This window comes from Gopherus evgoodei, chromosome 6, assembly GCF_007399415.2.
Source record: "Gopherus evgoodei ecotype Sinaloan lineage chromosome 6, rGopEvg1_v1.p, whole genome shotgun sequence".
In the NCBI taxonomy this organism is placed as follows: Eukaryota; Metazoa; Chordata; order Testudines; family Testudinidae; genus Gopherus; species Gopherus evgoodei.
This window is the reverse complement of record NC_044327.1, coordinates 100,523,183-100,542,078: the sequence shown is the minus strand read 5'-3', so window position 1 is coordinate 100,542,078 and position 18,896 is coordinate 100,523,183. Positions and strand designations below refer to the sequence as shown.

General features: G+C 41.5%; 1 protein-coding gene across 2 annotated transcripts in view; it reads left to right on the top strand.

The window, feature by feature from the left end:
• Nucleotides 1–10,245: 10,245 nt before the first annotated feature.
• MAP3K1 (mitogen-activated protein kinase kinase kinase 1) overlaps nt 10,246–18,896 on the top strand; it is a 109,862-nt gene continuing 101,211 nt past the window's right edge. Inside the window, exon 1 of one of the 2 annotated variants that reach the window (XM_030566887.1) lies at nt 10,246–10,349. In XM_030566887.1, coding sequence (XP_030422747.1) covers nt 10,333–10,349 — 17 coding nt within the window. In that variant the 5' untranslated portion in view covers nt 10,246–10,332. Of the gene's footprint in view, nt 10,350–10,763; nt 11,177–18,896 lie in introns of those variants that run through there. The other variant, XM_030566886.1, reaches the window with a different exon arrangement.

Below are 18,896 nucleotides of genomic sequence, written 5' to 3'. Positions count from 1 at the left end.
AGGCCAAAATAAATATAAAAGTTTACCAATGCTATATCTTTTTATTACCATCATAATCAAACCCAGTTAGTTGGCTCCACTAACATGCCTCTGCTCCAATCTCCTGGAAAGTAAATGTCTTGCTAAAGAGGAATTGGAGATAAAGGAGCCTCTGATCTGTATCACTCAAGATCACAATAATCATGTTGAGAGATTTCTTTACAGTATTTAAATATGTGAGTCAAACTATGTAACAGAATAAGATTAACACTATTTTATGCATATAATTCCTTTGATCCAAAGAACTCTACAGTATTAATTCATCATCCCACAAGGTAGATAAACATTGTCACCAGCTAGATGACAAGGTACATTGATGTGGTTTTATTTCATTTTACTTTAACTATTTGAGATGCCAAATAATTAAAATTCGTCAACTTATCTATGAATGCAAGTTGTAATAGTTGATGACAAAAAACTTGACAATGACTAATCTGCTGGGGTGCTGAGACCACTGCCCCTCATACTGACCAGTAGTCTCATTGTTTCCTTGTACTACATTTGTCTGTATTCATCTATTTCTGACCGGTGAGGAAGTTTTTTAAAAAAAATTGGGCATGTTTAGTCTTGAGAAAAGAAGACTGGGGGAGGGGGAGACCTGATAAGTCTTCAAATACGTTATAAAGAGGACTGTCATCCATTGTTCTCCACATCCACTTAAGGTAGGAGAAGTAATGGGCTTAATCTGCAGTATGGGAGATTTAGGTTAGATATTAGGGAAAACTTTCTAACTATATGGGTATTTAAGCTCTGGAAGGGAGGCTGTGGAATCCCTAGCACTGGAAGCTTTTAAGAACAGGTTGGACAAACCTGTGTCAGGGATGGTCTAGGTTTACTTGATGCTGCCTCAGTGCAGGGGGCTGGACTCTTCCCAGCCCTACACTTCTATGATCTGTTGTTTATTATCTTATATATAAAGTATAAGGTCTGTGGGGCAGGGACTGTCTTTATATTCTGTTTGTACAGCACCTAGCACAATGGGGTCCTGGTCCATGACAACAGCACCTAAGCACTGTGGTAATATTAATAATAAATATTACTAATGTTCCTGTTACACGCAGGAAGGCTCAAGGCTCACACTGCCACAAGATTTAATTATGTTACCAACCCTTGCAAGGGAAACATAGAACCATGAACAAATGTCTTTTCAGCTAAATGAAGGAGTGGCTTGTCTTCAACTCTCTGGTTATAAAATATATTTGTAATTTTGAAATCTACATATACTCAAGTGTTGAAGATTTGAAACAGATGTTCTTATTTTTAAAGGGATTTCAGTTCATGTTTGAATGCATTCTCCCATGGAAGTTGTTATTGGGCTTTATTAGTCTTGGTCAGAAGGAGCAAACCTCTTTAAATAGGGAACCTCTTCATTCTAATACCTATGTTTGATCCAAATATTTAGGCTTATTTCCAGCAGATACTGTTCTTACCCAGGACCGGCGATAGGGGTTTGAGAGCCCCAGGCGGACAGCAATTTCGTCGCCCCGTGCGCTGGTCCCGCGGCTCCGGTGGAGGTCCACCGGAGCCCCGCGAGGAGCTGACCATCCACAGGCACCACTGCGGCTGCTCCATCGGAGCCGCGGACCAACGGACCCTCCGCAGGCACACTGCGGCAGCTCCACCGGAGCTGCCTGCTGCCCCCTCCAGCAAAATGCCGCCCAATTATTCTGGCGCCCTAGGCGATTGCCTAGGCTGCCTTAATGGTAGCGCCGGCCCTGTTCTTACCTGCTCTCTTTGATCTGAGAAGTTGTTTGTCCTGCTATTTTTTTTTAAATAAGGGAAAACTCCTTTTCAAGATAAACTTGTCACCCAGTAAGAGCTTCGAGCAAGAAAGGAAAAAATGTTTTTAAAAGAAAGAAAGGAGCTCTTACTGGAGTGAAGTGTTAGCAAAGCAATGGTAAAGCAGGACCAAGAGGGCACCATTAATCTCCAGGTGAGTTACCACTGAGTTGTCTGAGTTCTCTATCATGTGGTGGGCAAGCAGGAAAGGGAGATGGCTATGGAGCACATTTGCTTTCTCTTCAGCTGCAGCCCATCTAAGCGTTCATAAACTCATAGAAGATTAGGGTTGGAAGAGACCTCAGGAGGTCATGTAGTCCAACCCCCTGCTCAAAGCAGAACCAACCCCAACTAAATCATCCCAGCCAGGGCTTTGTCAAGCCAGGTCTTAAAAACCTCTAAGGATGGGGATTCCACCTGCCCTCCCTCCCCCCAGGTAACCCATTTCAGTGCTTCATCACTCTCCTAGTGAAATATTTTTTCCTAATATCCAACCCAGACCTCCCCCACTGCAACTTGAGACCATTTCTCCTTGTTCTGTCATCTGCCACCACTGAGAACAGACTAGCTCCATCATCTTTAGAACCTCCCTTCAGGTAGTTGAAGGCTGCTATCAAATCCCCTCTCACTCTTCTCTTCTGCAGACTAAATAAGCCCAGAATGAATGGAGGACCAAGATGTGTATGAGCCTAGCTCCACAGCCAAATCTACCACACCAGGGGATCCAGTTATCATGCAGTGTTACAACACACTTTGCTTGTATAGGCATGACCAAAAGCTATCCTGTTATATAATCATCTTATCTCTCTTCTTTACTCTGTGTAGACAGTGTTGCCTACTTTTTGCATTCAGAGGCATAGAAGATTCTTAACTGTATATTATTTGCTTCTATACTTAACTGTGTTTGAGGTTAACTGTGTTGAAAATTATGCTGGATATTCATGATATTATTGTAGGTATTGTGAAAAAAGAAGTCTTCAGCTTGCCAAAATTTACCATATTCCCAAATAGAACTTTCTCTGTGAACAACATACACACTGTTCCAACTGTTGCAAGACAGTAACTTGAGGCTCTAGGCCAAAGGCTTCGGTTTCACAACCAGCCTTGGATGTTGCCACTTACAATTTAGGGGAAACGTGCACATAGAAAACTATTAAAGCTTCATATTACTCTAAGGTACTGTGGATTTTTAAATTAAATTAACCCATTGGAGCACAGTAGTTTGAGAGTTCCTTGATTGCAGTTCTATGCTGCTTTAACACATCCAAATGGGTGTTCTGCAGACTGAATACTTGCAGGATATGACACAATGTCCATCTTATTTCTTCAATATGTTTCATGCTTTGTACATTCATGCTTAATGATACTCATTAAATGCAGAACAGTACTTAGGAAAAATCTGACAAACCCAGAAGACAGGATATTCACAATCTTATATTACTTTATATAGTACCGTGGGGATCCCATATTCTTTATAAACTTAAACTACACACAGGGATCAATTCATCTACCACACAAATGTAGTCACCTCTGGAAGGAAATGTTGCAACTGTTTAACAGTGCATTGCCATGTTATCCAATTGTTCTAGACAGGGAGTAAAGAAATACTCTTCCATTGGAAACTGTAGGATAAATGCAGATATGGCAGGCAGAATGTAATTTATGACACTTTGACGTTAGCCAGTTTTATGGGGATTAATGCTCCCTTACTCCTAGGAAGCATGCCATAGATTCTTTAATGATTACATAAGTTTTTAGTTTTCCATCTTACCCAAAAGATGAAGGTTCAGAAATTTGCATTTCACAGTACAGCCCTTTTCATGCCTTGACAAAAGTGGCAGAACTAATAGCCTGAGATGGATAGCAGCAGCAGCTCCCTCTTCTACACTCAGCTCCTTCTAGCATTGCTGCCTGCCACGTAGAATCATAGAAGATTAGGGTTGGAAGAGACTTCATGAGGCCACCCCCGAGGACTATGCATTTTGCCTCACTCTTCTTCCAGATTGCGTCACAGAAAGCTGGAGCTTGGTCAGCAACTTGCCTACTGTGCAGCTGGTAGTATCCTTCCTCACTGCACCTCTCTCATTTTGACATTTTGTCTCCAGCTCCCCAGGTCTCTGCCCCTTTCACTCCCATGCTGGAATCTTGGGATAACTTCCCTTAGGACTTGGTTTGTTAGACTAGGGAAAGGTTTGCGTGTTCTCTGACCCCTGAATCAGGTTTCAGCAGAGCATTCCTCCCATTCATCCCACCTGAACTGAGATTAGACAGGTGCTATTCAAAGCTCTGCTCAAGCTCCATGTGCTTTTAAGCATAAGAATATTTTGTAGTTTAGAATCATAGAATTGTACGACTGGAAGGGTGAGGTCATCAAGTCCAGTCCCCTGCACTCATGGCAGGACTAAGTATTATCACACCATCCCTGACAGGTGTTTGTCTAACCTTCTCTTAAAAATCTCCAAGGATGGAGATTCCACAGCCTCCCTGGGCAATTTATTACAGTACTTCCAGTTTGTGAAATTGCTTATCTGTTAAGAACACCACTAAAAAACAGGTCCTTTCTTTGCCCTTAGGTCTTGTTCCTCTGGTGGCATAAAATAGTCCGAAGACTGACTCATTATGCAGTTTTTTCTCATTGAATACTAGAGGGCCCTATGTGTATGCAAGTTGCATCTACTTCAGAATTTGAATGCAAGAAGTCTCCTCCCCCATTTCCAGTCAGACTATGTACTTCCTTGCAGCATTTGGTCACACCCTCACTTCTGTTTTGACAAGATTAAATTTCTGCATATCTCACGGATAGAGAACAGATACAAGTTACTCCTGTTGTCAAACATTGGAGCCTAGGAACCAGTGATAGAATCAGGCCCTAACACTTTTAAAATGAGAGTATCATGGACAGTTACTCTTTAAATATATGTTCCTGGGTGCATCTTTACTTGACCATCTATAGTACAGTTTTGTACTTACATAGAACACATTTCATGTTCAAAGTGGCTTACAAACCTTAGCTATTTAATCTTCACAATCTGCAAGGTAGACAAGAGTAATCTCCATTTTACATACGGGAAAACAGACACAAAGGCAAGATAAATAGTTTTTGTGAGACGAGTTCAGAACTCGGTATCCCAATGTCCCATGCTCAGAGCACTATAACACACCTCTCCTTGTAATAGTTCCTTTATTTATAGATAGATAATATAGATAATAGCATTAGATGACTAACATCCTTCTATTAATTTTGGAGTGATTCTCAGTCTTTGTCTCTCTAGTCCTCAGGTCTATGTTGCTATTGGAGAAGACTTTGTGCATCCAGATAAAATAAAATTGAGAAATACAAAATTCAGACTGCATATCTGGAAATTTTCTTGTGCAATAACTGATGTGCTTTTGTCATGCAGTAAACTTAGATTAATCCAATACATTTAGCAGATTTAGCAGTGATCCTGCAAAAACTTACACATGTACTTTATCAGAGGGGTAGCCATGTTAGTCTGGATCTGTAAAAGCAGCAGAGAGTCCTGTGGCACCTTATAGACTAACAGATGTTTTGGAGCATGAGCTTTCGTGGGTGAATACCCACTTTGTCGGATGCATGTAGTGGAAATTTCCAGGGGTAGAGAGAGAGAGAGAGAGAGGGTGTGTGTGTGTGTGTGTGTGTGTAAGCAAGAAGCAGACTAGAGATAATGAGGTTAGTTCAGTCAGGGAGAATGAGGCCCTCTTCTAGCACCTGAGGTGTGAAAACCAAGGGAGGAGAAATTGGTTTTGCCTCATCCTCCCTGATTGAACTAACTCGTTATCTCTAGCCTGCTTCTTACTTGCATATATATACCTGCCCCTGGAAATTTCCACTACATGCATCCGACGAAGTGGGTATTCACCCACGAAAGCTCATGCTCCAAAACGTCCGTTGGTCTATAAGGTGCCACAGGACACTCTGCTGCTTTTACATGTACTTTACTTTACTACTATGAGTATTCCCAATGAAGTCAATGAGACTACTCACAGCAGTAAAATTAAACATGTACATAAGTGCAATATGGGAGCCTTAAACAATGATTTGAAAACCACAATAAAACAAGTAGACAAATATTGATGTTCTCTTAGTACACAATATACTTCTTACTAATTTGGAGACATCTGTTAATGTTTCAGTGTTTCCTCTCAAAATACAAAACTTTACTCCTCTAATCTTCTACCTTGAGTAATTACTTCATTTTCACAAATTCTCTTCATTGATTTCCTATACATGTCCATATGCTTAGCTATTAAAACAACTTGCTTTTACCATCTCTTCACAAGAAGTTTAAATAAACTAATGGTTTAAAATTCTTCTCTTTCTAAGTTATTAGTTTCATGCTGATGGTTCAAATCAATATTTTTGTTTATACATTTAAATCACTCTAAAAATGGCCAGGAGAGCAAAGCTAATTTTCAGTACAGCAAAAAGTAGGTTTCATGTTGATTTAATTTTGGACACGGCAGAAGTTGCTATATTCAAAACAGTTTCTACTCTGATGGAGTATTTTACATTTACACTTCAGAAGCTGGATTGGAAGGACAAAAGTAGTTACATCCATCCACAGAGTAAAATAAGTATTAATTAATAAGCAGTTTCTCAGTGATACTTGATACATGATTCTTGTTGAGTTCATTTGTTTGAAACTCTGACAGAATTAATGAGGTGTGTGGTGAAAATATTCTTAAAAGGGTTTCTTCTTTTCCTTTGTAGAAGCTTCTAAAGACATATTTTTCCTACTGTAAAGACAACAATGGATCCTTTCTTAAAAACCTTTAAATAAGAAAACTATGGTGGCAACCTGATATGCATATTTGCGTTCCTAATGTAAGTACAGAAAAGTGGAACAAAGATGGAAACTACAGTACATGCTATTCCATAAAGAACAGAATATCTACTGTAACACAGCTAAATATAAGGGCAATAAAGTCTTGTTTTACACACTGCAAATAGAGAAACATGCTCTTACTCTGACAAGGTCCCCTACATCGCTTGCTCATAGCCTGAGTAAATAATCATGGAAAGCTGGCTGTTATCACAAGAAGGCCTACGAGGAGCTATTGGCATAAAGAAAATATGTAACACTATAATTGTCACAATAGAAATTCAGATTCCATTATTAGAGGGAGTGATGGCATTTTAATCTGACTTCCATTTGAAGTTTATCAAGCTGAGGCCTGATATAATTCCAAAACTAATGATTATTCACATATTTTAGTAAATCAACTTTTAATCTACTGTTATTTATTTTCAGAGTATAATTTGTAATAACATAAAATGAAGATGAATGTCTGTACCTTTCAAAGCTTTCTGGGGACATCAGTTGTATATTGGTGCAATAGGCCTTCTCTTCCCATAGGCTTTTTATATTTTTCCAAATAAATCCAAAATGTTGTTGACTTCTGCAGTTACATCAGAGATGAATTTGGCCTATAGAACATACATACTGCATACTTTGGTGAAAGCAGGGAGACATAGAAAATGCCCAATATATGGCCTGGATGTTGCATTTGACATGCCACTAGAAGAACTGAATAATTCTAATCCAATATAGATCTGAAAATGCAAGAGAGTGTAGCATTGAGTTTCAAATGTTTCTCCCCTTCTGAATGTTTATCTGGTATTAAATACCACAGGCCAAAATATAAACTTCATTCCACAAAATCCCTATATGTTCAGATTTGTAACCATGAATGTAACAAATTTTAAAGTGAGCTCTGAGAGCAGGTATTTGCACAATATCAGATAAACTGAGCTATACAAAATTAAGCTTTAACAAGTTTTTCTTTCAGAACTATAAAAGTCTACACTAACAACAAGAGCAAGGAAATGTAAATCATTCTCAAATCATGCCCCATTATCTTAGATTATTTACAACTTCAGTTCAAGATAATTACTGAGATTACAAAACAAGGTTGCAAAAGATCAACATGTATGTTCCTAGGCTTCCAGCTAAATAAGACTAAAGTGGTTTTCCTTCTAGTTGCAATACTTGTCTGTAATGTATTGACGTTTACCAGCATGATGCATCCATATTAGGCATTATATATATATGATGTGTGTGTATTATAGGCAGATATGGTGGCACCACCTATTATTAAGGTTGCCTGACACCATTAAAAGACCCTGTTTTCAATCTTATAATTTTGCCAATTTTTTCCCATTTGGGCAGAAATTTTCTATTGCAGGTGTCTGCCTTGAGCTGATATTTTTCAAAAAATGTCAACCAATCAAAGTGGTTCTGCTGTTTTTGAAAACAAGGCTGAGGAAAAATTGTTTCGGCCATGTTAAAAAATTCTTGTGACCTTCTCTGTGAAAAGCTCTAGCATGCCCAGACTTCAGAGCAGTGACTTGATGTTTGGCAGGGGGCTGGCCTTTGTGACAGGGATGTGCTTTTTGCTGTTTCCATGCAAGTCTGTCCAAATCTGGCCAAGTTTTAAGCTGTTGCAGTTAGCATATACTCAGTAGAGCCTTGATAGATCTTTGCAGCTAAATTCCCTGATGATTCTGTTTGAACTGGGCATGCTCCATCCCAGAACCAAACAGGACTTTACAACCTTAATGTTCTTCTAACGTCATTTGAGAGTAAAATATATTACATACAAAAAAAATCTATATTAAAAGAACATTAAGGGTCCCTACCCTTAAAGGCTCAGACCACTCTCACCCTCTGCTTTCCAGTGTGGCTGCTTCCTGCTTAGACCTGGGTGCCAGCAGGGACAAAGGGTACAAAACTCTCCTGTGTTCTCAGTTCTGTTCCTGGCACCAAAGTGGGCCCTGGCAGCCAGCAGGAGCAATTGCATAGAAAGTTCTGCACAGTCCTTGCAGTTCTTGGCTGCAGCATACTCAGCACAGATAGAATCTTCAGAGAATTTGGTGGCCAAACTATAAGTCTCTACTGTGTGTCTGTGAACTGAGATAGTCAGAGGTTTATAAAGTGGCCAAATTTTGGGAGATTTTCTAAGGGATGGCAAAATGCACATCACTGACACAAAGGCACCTCCAGCCTCCAGTCAAATTTCAAGTTCCTGCTCCAAAGCTTGGAGGGGCTAGAGCAATGGTTTTCAACCTTTTTTCATTCGTGGACCCCTAAAAATTTCACATGGTGGTGCAGATCCCTTTGGAAAGCTTAGACATAATCCGTGGGGCCCAGGTGAAAATCTCTGTTCTGTGGTATTGACAACCTTTCATGGACCCCTTAGATATAGTCTGCGGACCCCTAGTGCTTGCCAACCACAGGTTGAAAACCACTGGGCTAGAGCTTCTCAAAGCAAACTGGCTGTAATTACTTCTTAAAACTGACAAAATAATTTACTTTTCCTAAACCTCATTCTGAAAAATAGGTGAACTGTTTTTGCCAAAAAAAATCCCAAAAAATTGAGTGATACATACACAACTGGCATGGGAAACTTCATCCCAAATGGTTAGTTTGTCAAAGTTATAAACAATTAAAAACAGTGGCAAGTGTTAAGCAACCTCAACTCCAGGTGTGGTTACCTGTACTGCCTATAATGTTAAAATGTATATTGGACACTTAAATGTGTAAGATCTGTTAGGTGATTATGTTCATCAGTCCTTATTAAAATATCATTGGAAAGTAGGTATTACCCTATATAATAACTTTTAGGCAATTTGTGAAATTTCTGTGTTGGGATAGATGAGTGGAACCACATACCAACCTTGAAGCTGCACTCTGAGGTGCAGTGGACGGTCTAATATGTTTAGCATATTATAAGGTAAACTACAAAAAATATAAATTAAGATGACAGCATTCCTGGGAGTTAGTTTCTAAGCATACAGCGAGAGAGGGAAATAGTGTAAAATAGAAGGGGCAACAGATGATTAGGGCCAAATACTGAAAGTGGGAGGCCATTTACACATGTGGATATTGTATACCAATATCCACATGTGTAAATGGCCAGTTAGGCATCTGAGCAGTATGGAAAAATCAGAGGAGCATTCAACTATATGGGCAGTTGCATTTTTCCCCGCAAGTTTCCAACCTCCTATATCTCAACATTTGCCCCTCAATGTTTGATACTGTACCCATCTTATTTTAGAACCTTCAAAATGTGCTGCCTGCACTGGTGAGTAGACAGATGTGCCAACTTGCCACTTGTAGTTTGTATGTTGTGATTACTTTTTTCCACATTCCATGTGTGCCTGAATGTACTTCCCTACCCACTACTATCTATCAGAAATGGTCTTTTTAGAGAGGCGTTGCACCAAAATCATGAGCTTCCCCCCCCCGCCCCCCGTCTGAAACAAACCCACGTTTGTCTATGCATAGAGTACATTTCGCTGCGGTGGGAAGAGAATCTTTGTAGTTCTCTGCGCGTGCTGGGGTGAACATGTTGTTTGCAGTGTATTTGTAGTCGGTGCGTGAAGAAATAGCTCTTATTGGACTCACTTCTGCTGGTGAGAGAGAAGCTTCCCTGCTGCACGGAGCTCTTCTGCGGGTCTGGGGGAGCGGGACAAGGTTGCTTTGTGACACAATGTCCAGACTCTTGGGGTGAGACTCTCGCACCCTCCTCCAGGGGCCCCTTGGTCCGCGAGGAGTGGGAGAGGCAGGGGCCGCCTGCCGGTCCCGGCCCCTCCAGCCCAGGCTCCATCCCCGCGTGGGACTCGGGGGCGGCTGGCCGCTCGCTCCTGCCTGACAGGTGCGGGCTCCTCCAGCCCGGCCCCCTCCCCCGAGCCGGGGCACGGCCCAGCGTGGGCACAGCCGAGTCCCGCCACCACCTGCCCGCGGGCGGCATCGAGCGGCCGCTCCCAGCCTCACCTTCCCAACGGCGCCCCCACAGTCCCCGGGCCTGCGCCCAGCTCCCACCCCCCGTACGCCATCTGCGCAGCCCACGCCGCTGGCGCAGCGGCCGGAGCGCGGCTCATCCCCCGCCTCTCCGGAGCCCGATGTGACCCGCCAGAGAAAATGGCGGCGGCGGCGGGGAATCGCACCTCGTCGTCGGGATTATCCTCGGGCAGCAGCGCGGACGCCGCCGCCGCCGCCCCCGGGAGTCTGCAGAGCTGCGCGGGGAGCGTGCCCGGGAGCGGCGGGGGGCTGCTGCGGGCGGCGGGCGGCGGCTGCCGGGAGCAGCGCTCCGACTGGAGACGGAAGCAGCTGCGCAAAGTGCGGAGCGTGGAGCTGGACCGGCTGCCGGAGGCGCCGCTCTTCCTGGCCGGCTCGCCGGAGTCCCCCGACCTCTCGCCGCCCCGCTGCCTCGCCGGCGGCTCCAGCCCCGCGTCCTCCCCCGGCCGCTGCGTCGCGCCCCACGAGCCGCTGCCGGACGGGAGCCCCGCAGGAGCCGAGCCCGAGCGGAGGATGGAGCCGTCTCCCCCTGCCGGGTGAGGGGCGCCGGGCTGGGAGCGGGCGGCGGTGCGGACCCCGGAGCCTCACAGGGGCAGCCCCGGGCAGATGTTGGGGGCAGGAGGCCCTTGGGAGGGGAGCGGAGGCTGCTGCGGGCGGGGGCGGGGGCGAGGCCCGGCTCTGCTGGCGGAGCAGGGGGCAGAGCTCGCCGGAGCCTGCCCCTGCCACCGCTCGAGTTTTTGGGGGTCCCCCTCCCAGACCCGGGTGCCTGGCGCAGCACCCAACGGGCAGGTAGCGGGGACGTGCCGCCCAGGGCCGAGCCTGTTAGAAGGGGCGATGGGATCTGCGTGGCGGACGGTGTTACAGGGTGATGGGGGTGGCTGGTGTGGGGACGTACCCCGTCAGCTCCCTGTGTTTGTAGGGGTGCTGTCAGCTGTAAGAGACGCGGGGCGCGCGGGTGGTGAATGGCCAGTAGTTTGTGTGATTGTGTTCAGTGCCTAGTTGGCTTATGCAGGAGGAACTGCAGGTTTATGGAGCTGAGGTTGTGTTTCCCAGCACAGTAGCCTTGGCACCAACTATTGCATTTGTGTTGTCTCTGCACTGCCACCTCGTTTGTGTGTTTTGATTTGTGGGAGTCCTGGGTCTTAGTTAAATGGGAGTCACAACTGCTCGGGGACTAGGGGGCGTGATTTATTTCTGCCTGAGCTCCGAGAGGCTTTGAAGTTTGAATTTGCCCTGGTGGTTGAGGACCCAGGACCGGATGTGTCAGCCATTCAGTTTCAATGCAGTTAAACCCGTTAACCCTTCCAGCAGTCTTTCGTTTTGGGTGCAAGAGCGATAGCCGAGTGTATTTGAATTTTTTTTCTAAATCACTTCCTCCGTACTCACCCCCCCGCCTTAAAGTGCTTCTGCTTTGTGTAATCTAGATAGTAATCTCTCTAAACGTCTTAGATTTTTACATTTAAACTAGTGGGAAAGTAAAGGTAAATATATTTAAAGTTAAATATTAATAAAAATGAGTTCTTTCTCCTTTGGCTTGTTTCACTTGAAATTGCGGAACTGTTTTGTTTTTGTTTAGTAAAAAAAAAAATGAATATCTACTTTGCAAAAATGTAGACAGTGCAGTGTGTTTCAGGGGTTTATACTAGAGAAAACATATTTGAATGGTTGCAGGTTGTATCAAATGATACATTGTGCCCTTACAATGTTTGTCCTATTCTGTATCTTATTTGGTAAAGAGTTGAGATTTTACAGAGCTTTCCAGTTAACAGGTATTGTGGTGCAAACAGGCACAAGTTCAATGACTACCGTGTGTTTGATATAATATATTACATACAGAAAAGCATTCAGAATTAAAGCTACCATGTGCATATTTTAAGATGCCTTTTTATGTGCTTCAGAATGCATTATACTTACTGCTTTTAATGTGTTCATAGGTGAGAGTAATGATGGCGATAGATCTTGTAATCTTGACATAGATTTAACAATTAGTTTCATAAGGATTGTTATGTGAGACTTCCTGTGTAAATAGTGAATTGCAATACTTGGAGGTGAAGACTGACTGTTGATTTACTTTTAAAATTGTTTTACAGAGAAAAGAATCTTTTAGTTAGCCACTTAAACCACAAACAAGAAATCTCTTTCCCATTTGTCGTAGAAGGATATTAAATAAAATATTTCCATTCTAGAGAACGCTTTACTAATATGGCAATCTGTCCAATAAACAGCAATTGTTTAGGTATCTAGACCTATTCTCTACTGTTTGTGGACTTTGGTCTATATTTAAGGCAGTATATATTACTTGACAGTAGTATGGCACTTACAGATGAACCACCAATCTAGCTATAGAAAGATTAATAGGAAATCTATGTTAATGAAGTTACTTCAAGGAGAAGATGATATATTGACTTCAGCAAGTGACTTGTATTAATCTGATTTTGTAGCATTATCTCTAGGGTTTGGCAAGATATGAAACTAAAAGATACTTTATTTCATGTTATTCCCTCATGTAGGTGTCTCCACTGTAGCAAATATAAACAGTTCAGTACCACATCAGAGGAAAAATAACTAGCACAAACAGCATCAAAACATGCCTTTAAAAACAGTGAAAGATTCTCACAATATTTTTCAGTGGGACTTATTGCTAGTTGTTGTGACAAATGTTGACCTTCCTGAACCCATATCAGGAGACCATACTTACACTGAAATATTGACTCCATCCATGCTAGCTAATTCCACAGACACAAGAATTTATTTAAGGTAATTCCTATTCTCTGTTTCAAACACTTTTTTGACAGCTTTTCTTATATTTAAAGCACCTAAGTTTGCACAAGTTGAAGTATGAATGTACATGCAATTTGAAGGAAGAACGGTTTCAAGAACTTTAATGGCTTATATCACCATCTCCATAAATCCAATAATAGAGTTGTAACAATTATTTCATATGAGAGAATATTAAATATCAAGTGCATTATTCTGTTTAATATGCAATGAGATTACACCATAGTCCTGAAATGTTCGTTTCAGTCTCTGGTAATTAATTATAAGAGACCTAATTGAAGGATTAAATATGCTATAAATTCAGCAATATTGTATAAACCTCATGTTAAAGACTTCAGTATATTCAATGCAGTCTTGCCTGTAAACAGATGTGAGTACCCTCCTTTGTCAGAGTATTTCAGTAATTTAAAACCATTTTTACATCTACTTAAGTAATAAAGGAATCTAGTCAAATACAAAATAATTAAAATTTTCTTTTGTGTACTAGAAATGCCCACAATGTTCTGTGCACTATATAAATGTACATGTGTGCACACAATCATTGCCCAGAAGAGTTTAAAATCTGAGAAAGCAAACATTTGGTGGATGGAGTGAAGTCCATGAAAATACAGTATTTTGCATGTGTAGTACATTGTTGTTTTTTTTAAAGAAATACACTAGTTATACTCTTCTTCCCCTCAACCCAGCCATAAATAGTTAGCAGATACTATACTTGCTCTCAAGTCCCCCTACCAACATTTTTGGTATTACAGTCACATTTTTTTTTTATAAATTTTCCTGTTCTATTTCTGTGTGAAAGACCCCTGTAAAGCAGAGATGTAAACTGGGGAAAGAGTGAAACTGACTCTGCAGTGTGCTGTTAAATACACAAAATAAAAATGTTGTTTCATTAATCTCTCAGTTATATTGTCTTTTACCTACTATTGTGACAAAAAACAAACGTCCAGAAAAATTGATTTTTTTGTGTGTGGTTTTGGTTCATTCTCTAATGTTAATGTGAAATGCAACCTGAACACACAACAATTAAGTTATTTTTCATGTCTCTTGATATCAGCTTATTTATACTTTTTATATTTAATACTGAACAAACTGTTATGAGTTTAATATATTGTTAATTATTAGGCTTTCTTGGAATTTGGAGAGCTATAAAATCTGTTTGGGGCAGGAATCCATAAAAGAACAAGATAGAACATTTTAACATTTCAATTTTTTATCAAAATTAAATGCTTCACATACTACCTTCAAAAATCTAACAAAACCTTCCATTATCTTTATGAGATTGCTGCATTCCTGAGGTAATACAACCTTTTGTGACACCAGTATGGTTCTGTTGCTAGAAAAGGCGGGAAAGTATATTGTTGCTTTAAGAACTGTAGGGAATCTTTATTATGATTAACTGAAGAGTATTGCTGTAGGAATTTTAAAAGCATTTTAGAAAGATAACAGAACTTGCATAAGTAGTGAAAGTAGACAGTTTTTCCGGTCAAATTGATAAGTTCTTGTAGCTTCCATTCCAAGGCAGTTAAAATAAATATTGGGCCAAGAAAATTAATGCTTTCTGAATAGTTTTAATGTAACTCTTTTACAGTGTTCATATCAAATAATTGCCAACTATTTTCTTACGTTGGCATGGATGACGGTTAACCAGCGTTCTTCAATACAAGACTTCTAACACTGTCAGCCGTATTTTTTATAAAAACAAAAAGCAGGAAGTGCTGCAGTTCAGCTTTCTTCACAGCTCTCCTCTTTATCCAGTATCCATAAGCAATAATTTTTTTTCGCATAGAAGTGTCTTCCATCTAGCACAAACAACAGTTGTTCAAAAAACGCTCTCATTTTAATATTATATTGACTATAAATGGCAGATTTGTTATCAGATATCTCAAATGTAAAGAAGGCATTGCCTGCTCCTAGTCTTACACTATTATGTAGATAAATGACTGATGTCATTTGTTGGTTTTCTTGTGTTGATGCTTGTATTATAGCATGTTAAAAACACCTTAAACACAGTGAGAAGATTGCTGTTATGGCCATCTAGTAGAGCAGAACTAGCAGCAGCTTGCCACTTCTCGATCTGCTCCTCAATCCATGACACCTGTCTTGTTTTTTGAATTCCAAAGCAGGACAGAAATATATCATGCTACAGAATACTTTATAGTAAAGAAAGGATGAGGTGAGTTGAATGTTTTTCATTGTTAAAACATAGTTTGGCCAAAGGTTCCTGTCCTTCTGAACAAGTGATAATGAAAGGTAGTTATGTTGCATCTTTGCCATATGTTAAGCTTTCATATATATGGCACCTGCTAACCTGAGTCGGCCCTGCGATTGAAGTTAAAATGTATTTGGCATGGTAGGAGCTGCCTGAGTGGGTGAGTGTAAAGAAAATATAGTTAAAATAACATTTTAAGTATTCTGATCGAGTCAGTAATGTAGACTATCTTTCACTGATAGTGGCAAATTTAATTATATCCCTAAGAGCTCATAAATATAAAATCACTTCTCCCACTATCTTAACACTAGCTTTTTTCAAGTGGAAGAGTGAGCAGAAGCAGCATGAAAATGATGAATGCCGTCCTGGTAAATTTTATCCTGCTTTTACTGCTAAGAGAGCACTGTGCAAGTCCAACACAACAGATGCCAGGCTCTCATGATGGATCCTCTGACACTGGTTTAAAAATGGAGTGAAGAGGATGTAGGGAGAAAGGAATATGTGCAATGCCAAGCTGAATTTAAGTCTGTCTGAATTTAAAATAGGACATGATAATAACTTCATTGCCACATTAGGATTTGCAGTTATGAATTTAAGGTACCAATGCACAGTAAAAATTAAATCTTGTGCTTCAAGATTTAAACTGCATGAGAATGAGGAAGGAACTTCTCCTACCTTTTCTGCTGGTTTCCCACCATCCTCTAGGACTTACAAACATGTTTATGTATGGGTTGGCTGTGTTGGTCTCTCTCTGACGCATCAGGTATACAATTGTTGCTCAGGCAGGATGTTGTATTAGACTGTTTGATCTGGTATGGGAGTTCCTTTGATCTTACGCAAAGTATACAGATTGTAACTTTAATTTATGTGTAGCTCTTTCAGGGGAATTACTGGTATTGTAGATTAAATCTTCACTTCTACAGATAGAGGGTGTTATCCATTAAGATGTTTGGCTTAAATAAAATTTGCATAGACAGTGCAAATCCAAACAGTGAGAATGCAAAATGTTTTGAAGATAAATTCAAATCACCTCTAATAATCATTTTTAAGATTTATAGGAGGAGTGAAACAATGTTACATCTTTCCTGTAACTTTTAGTGTTGTGGTGCTTTTGCTGTTTTGTTTAAATACTGTGTTTTGTATGCAATTTTTAAAAAATAAAGTTCAAAGTCAGAAGTGCCACACTGCACTGAAATTGTTCTAAGAACTAACACAAGGGATTGTGTTTGTAGCAGCAGGGGTGGTGAGGAATTGGTATGGTTTGAATTTCTGGAGTTCAGAACACAAACTTTTGTCTTTTCAGAGAGTCCTCAATCCTCTGTCAGAGCCTGATTACCTTACTTTTGCCTCCTGTCTCCACTTATACTACTTAAGGTTCTATGATTGTAGCCTCTGTTGTTTTTTCAAGGCAAATTGAACAAGAGTCTCTTAAGAGGTGATCACTGTAGCTTTCTTGTTGGCTGTGGGGCTTGCTGTTAAGTAACATAACGCATTTTTTCAGTGGGAGTTAGGTATAGACCAGATTCTTAACTCACTTGCCTCTTCCCTCTCTTCTGCTCTTCATCCAGAGGCTGAGCATGTTGTCTCCAGAACACCTTCCATCTCCTGCAAGATCAGAGTTGGGAATCCAACAGGGCTGGGCTTTAGGGATGGGCAACCTGGGCAACTGTCCAGGAGTGCCATGGTCAAGGGGGCACTGTGCGGCAGCACAGAGGTGTGCGCTGCCAGTGTAGAGTCAGAAGCTGCTCCCAGCTGGCAGGGAGGTTCTGCATGCAGAGGCACCCAGATTTCTCTGTGCTTCCTCCTGGTGGAGAAACATATGGGGCGAGGGAGAAGAAGAAGTGAGCGGTGATGCACAGATGCTCCTCACTCGCCCCTGCACAGCCCCTAGGGGGCCACAAAGGAACATCTGAGGGAACAGCAACACTGAGTGCTCTGTGCATCCAGGTCACTTCCCCCTTGGGCCGCTGCTTTCCTGTTGTCCCCTTATGCAGCCCAGATGGGGAAAGTGACCTGGATGTAGGGAGGCCTGTTGTTGCTTCTTGCTTCCTCCCGCACAGCCCCCTAGGGGTACGTAGAAGAGCAGTGTTTGAGGGGGGCAGTGAGAAGCAATGCCAGATAGTCTGTGCATCCAGGTCAGTTTTCCCAGGTGGGGGATGCACGGCTTAGGGGGGAAAGGGCACAGTGCTAGGGATAAGAGTGCAGGATGGGGAGGTGCAGGGGTTTGTGGATTGCATGAAGGAGGCATAGTGCAAGGGTTCAGGTGCAGTAGGAGAGTGCAGGGGTGTGGGGAGCTTTGGGGGGCCAAGGCAATGGGGGCCAGGTTTAATGGGGGGATGCTGTGCCCATGGGGGTCTGGGGCACCAAAATACAAGTTCGCCCAGGGCATCATTTTCCCTAAGGCCAGCCCTGGAATCTAACATGACTAGCCTGCATGGTACTACCATGCAGCTAGAATATTGCTGTCCCTTAATGTGATTTTAATTAAGTCATTGTGTTTTTTTTCTTTTGCTTAAGTCTTTGAAAAACTTGCAGTTGCGTGGAATCTTAACACTAGCCAAACGATTGAGGAAAATAGTTGGCTCCACAAAAGAGCTGAAAGTCATATCTGAGATGATGGCAACACAATATTTTATTCTAAAACTTGATGTTCAAGAGCAATTTAAAACTAGCCATTGTTTACTTTCCCCTGACAGTTAAAATGATTCTGTTCTCATTGTGTTTAAACTTCCCAAGTCTCTAATTTTTAGTAATTGCTCTTGATCGTTCATAGATTCCACAGCCAAACGGCATCAATGTGTTCGTATGACCCTATATGAAATACAGGCCATAGAACTTCCCAAAATAATTCCTTTTGAAGTAGATCACATCTCTTTTTTAAAAAAAAATCTTTATTTAAAAATTACCAATGATGCCAAATCCACCCGACCGTGGGTAAATTGCTCCAGTGGTTAAGTACATTCACTGTTAAAAATTTACACCTTTTGCCAGTCAGAATTTGTCTAGTTTCAACTTCCTGTCACTGGATCTTGTTATACATTTGGCTGCTTGATTGAAGAATCCATTATCAAATATTTGCTCCCCATGTAGGTACTTCTAGATGGCTATCACCACCCCATAACTTTCTCTTTGTTCAGCTAAATAAATTGAGCTCTTTGAGCTTGTCACTGTAAGATCTGCTTTCTAATCCTTTAGTCTTTCTCATGGCTCTTCTCTGAACCCTGTCAGACTGAGGCCTGTTCTACACCTAAAATTTAGGTTAATTTAGC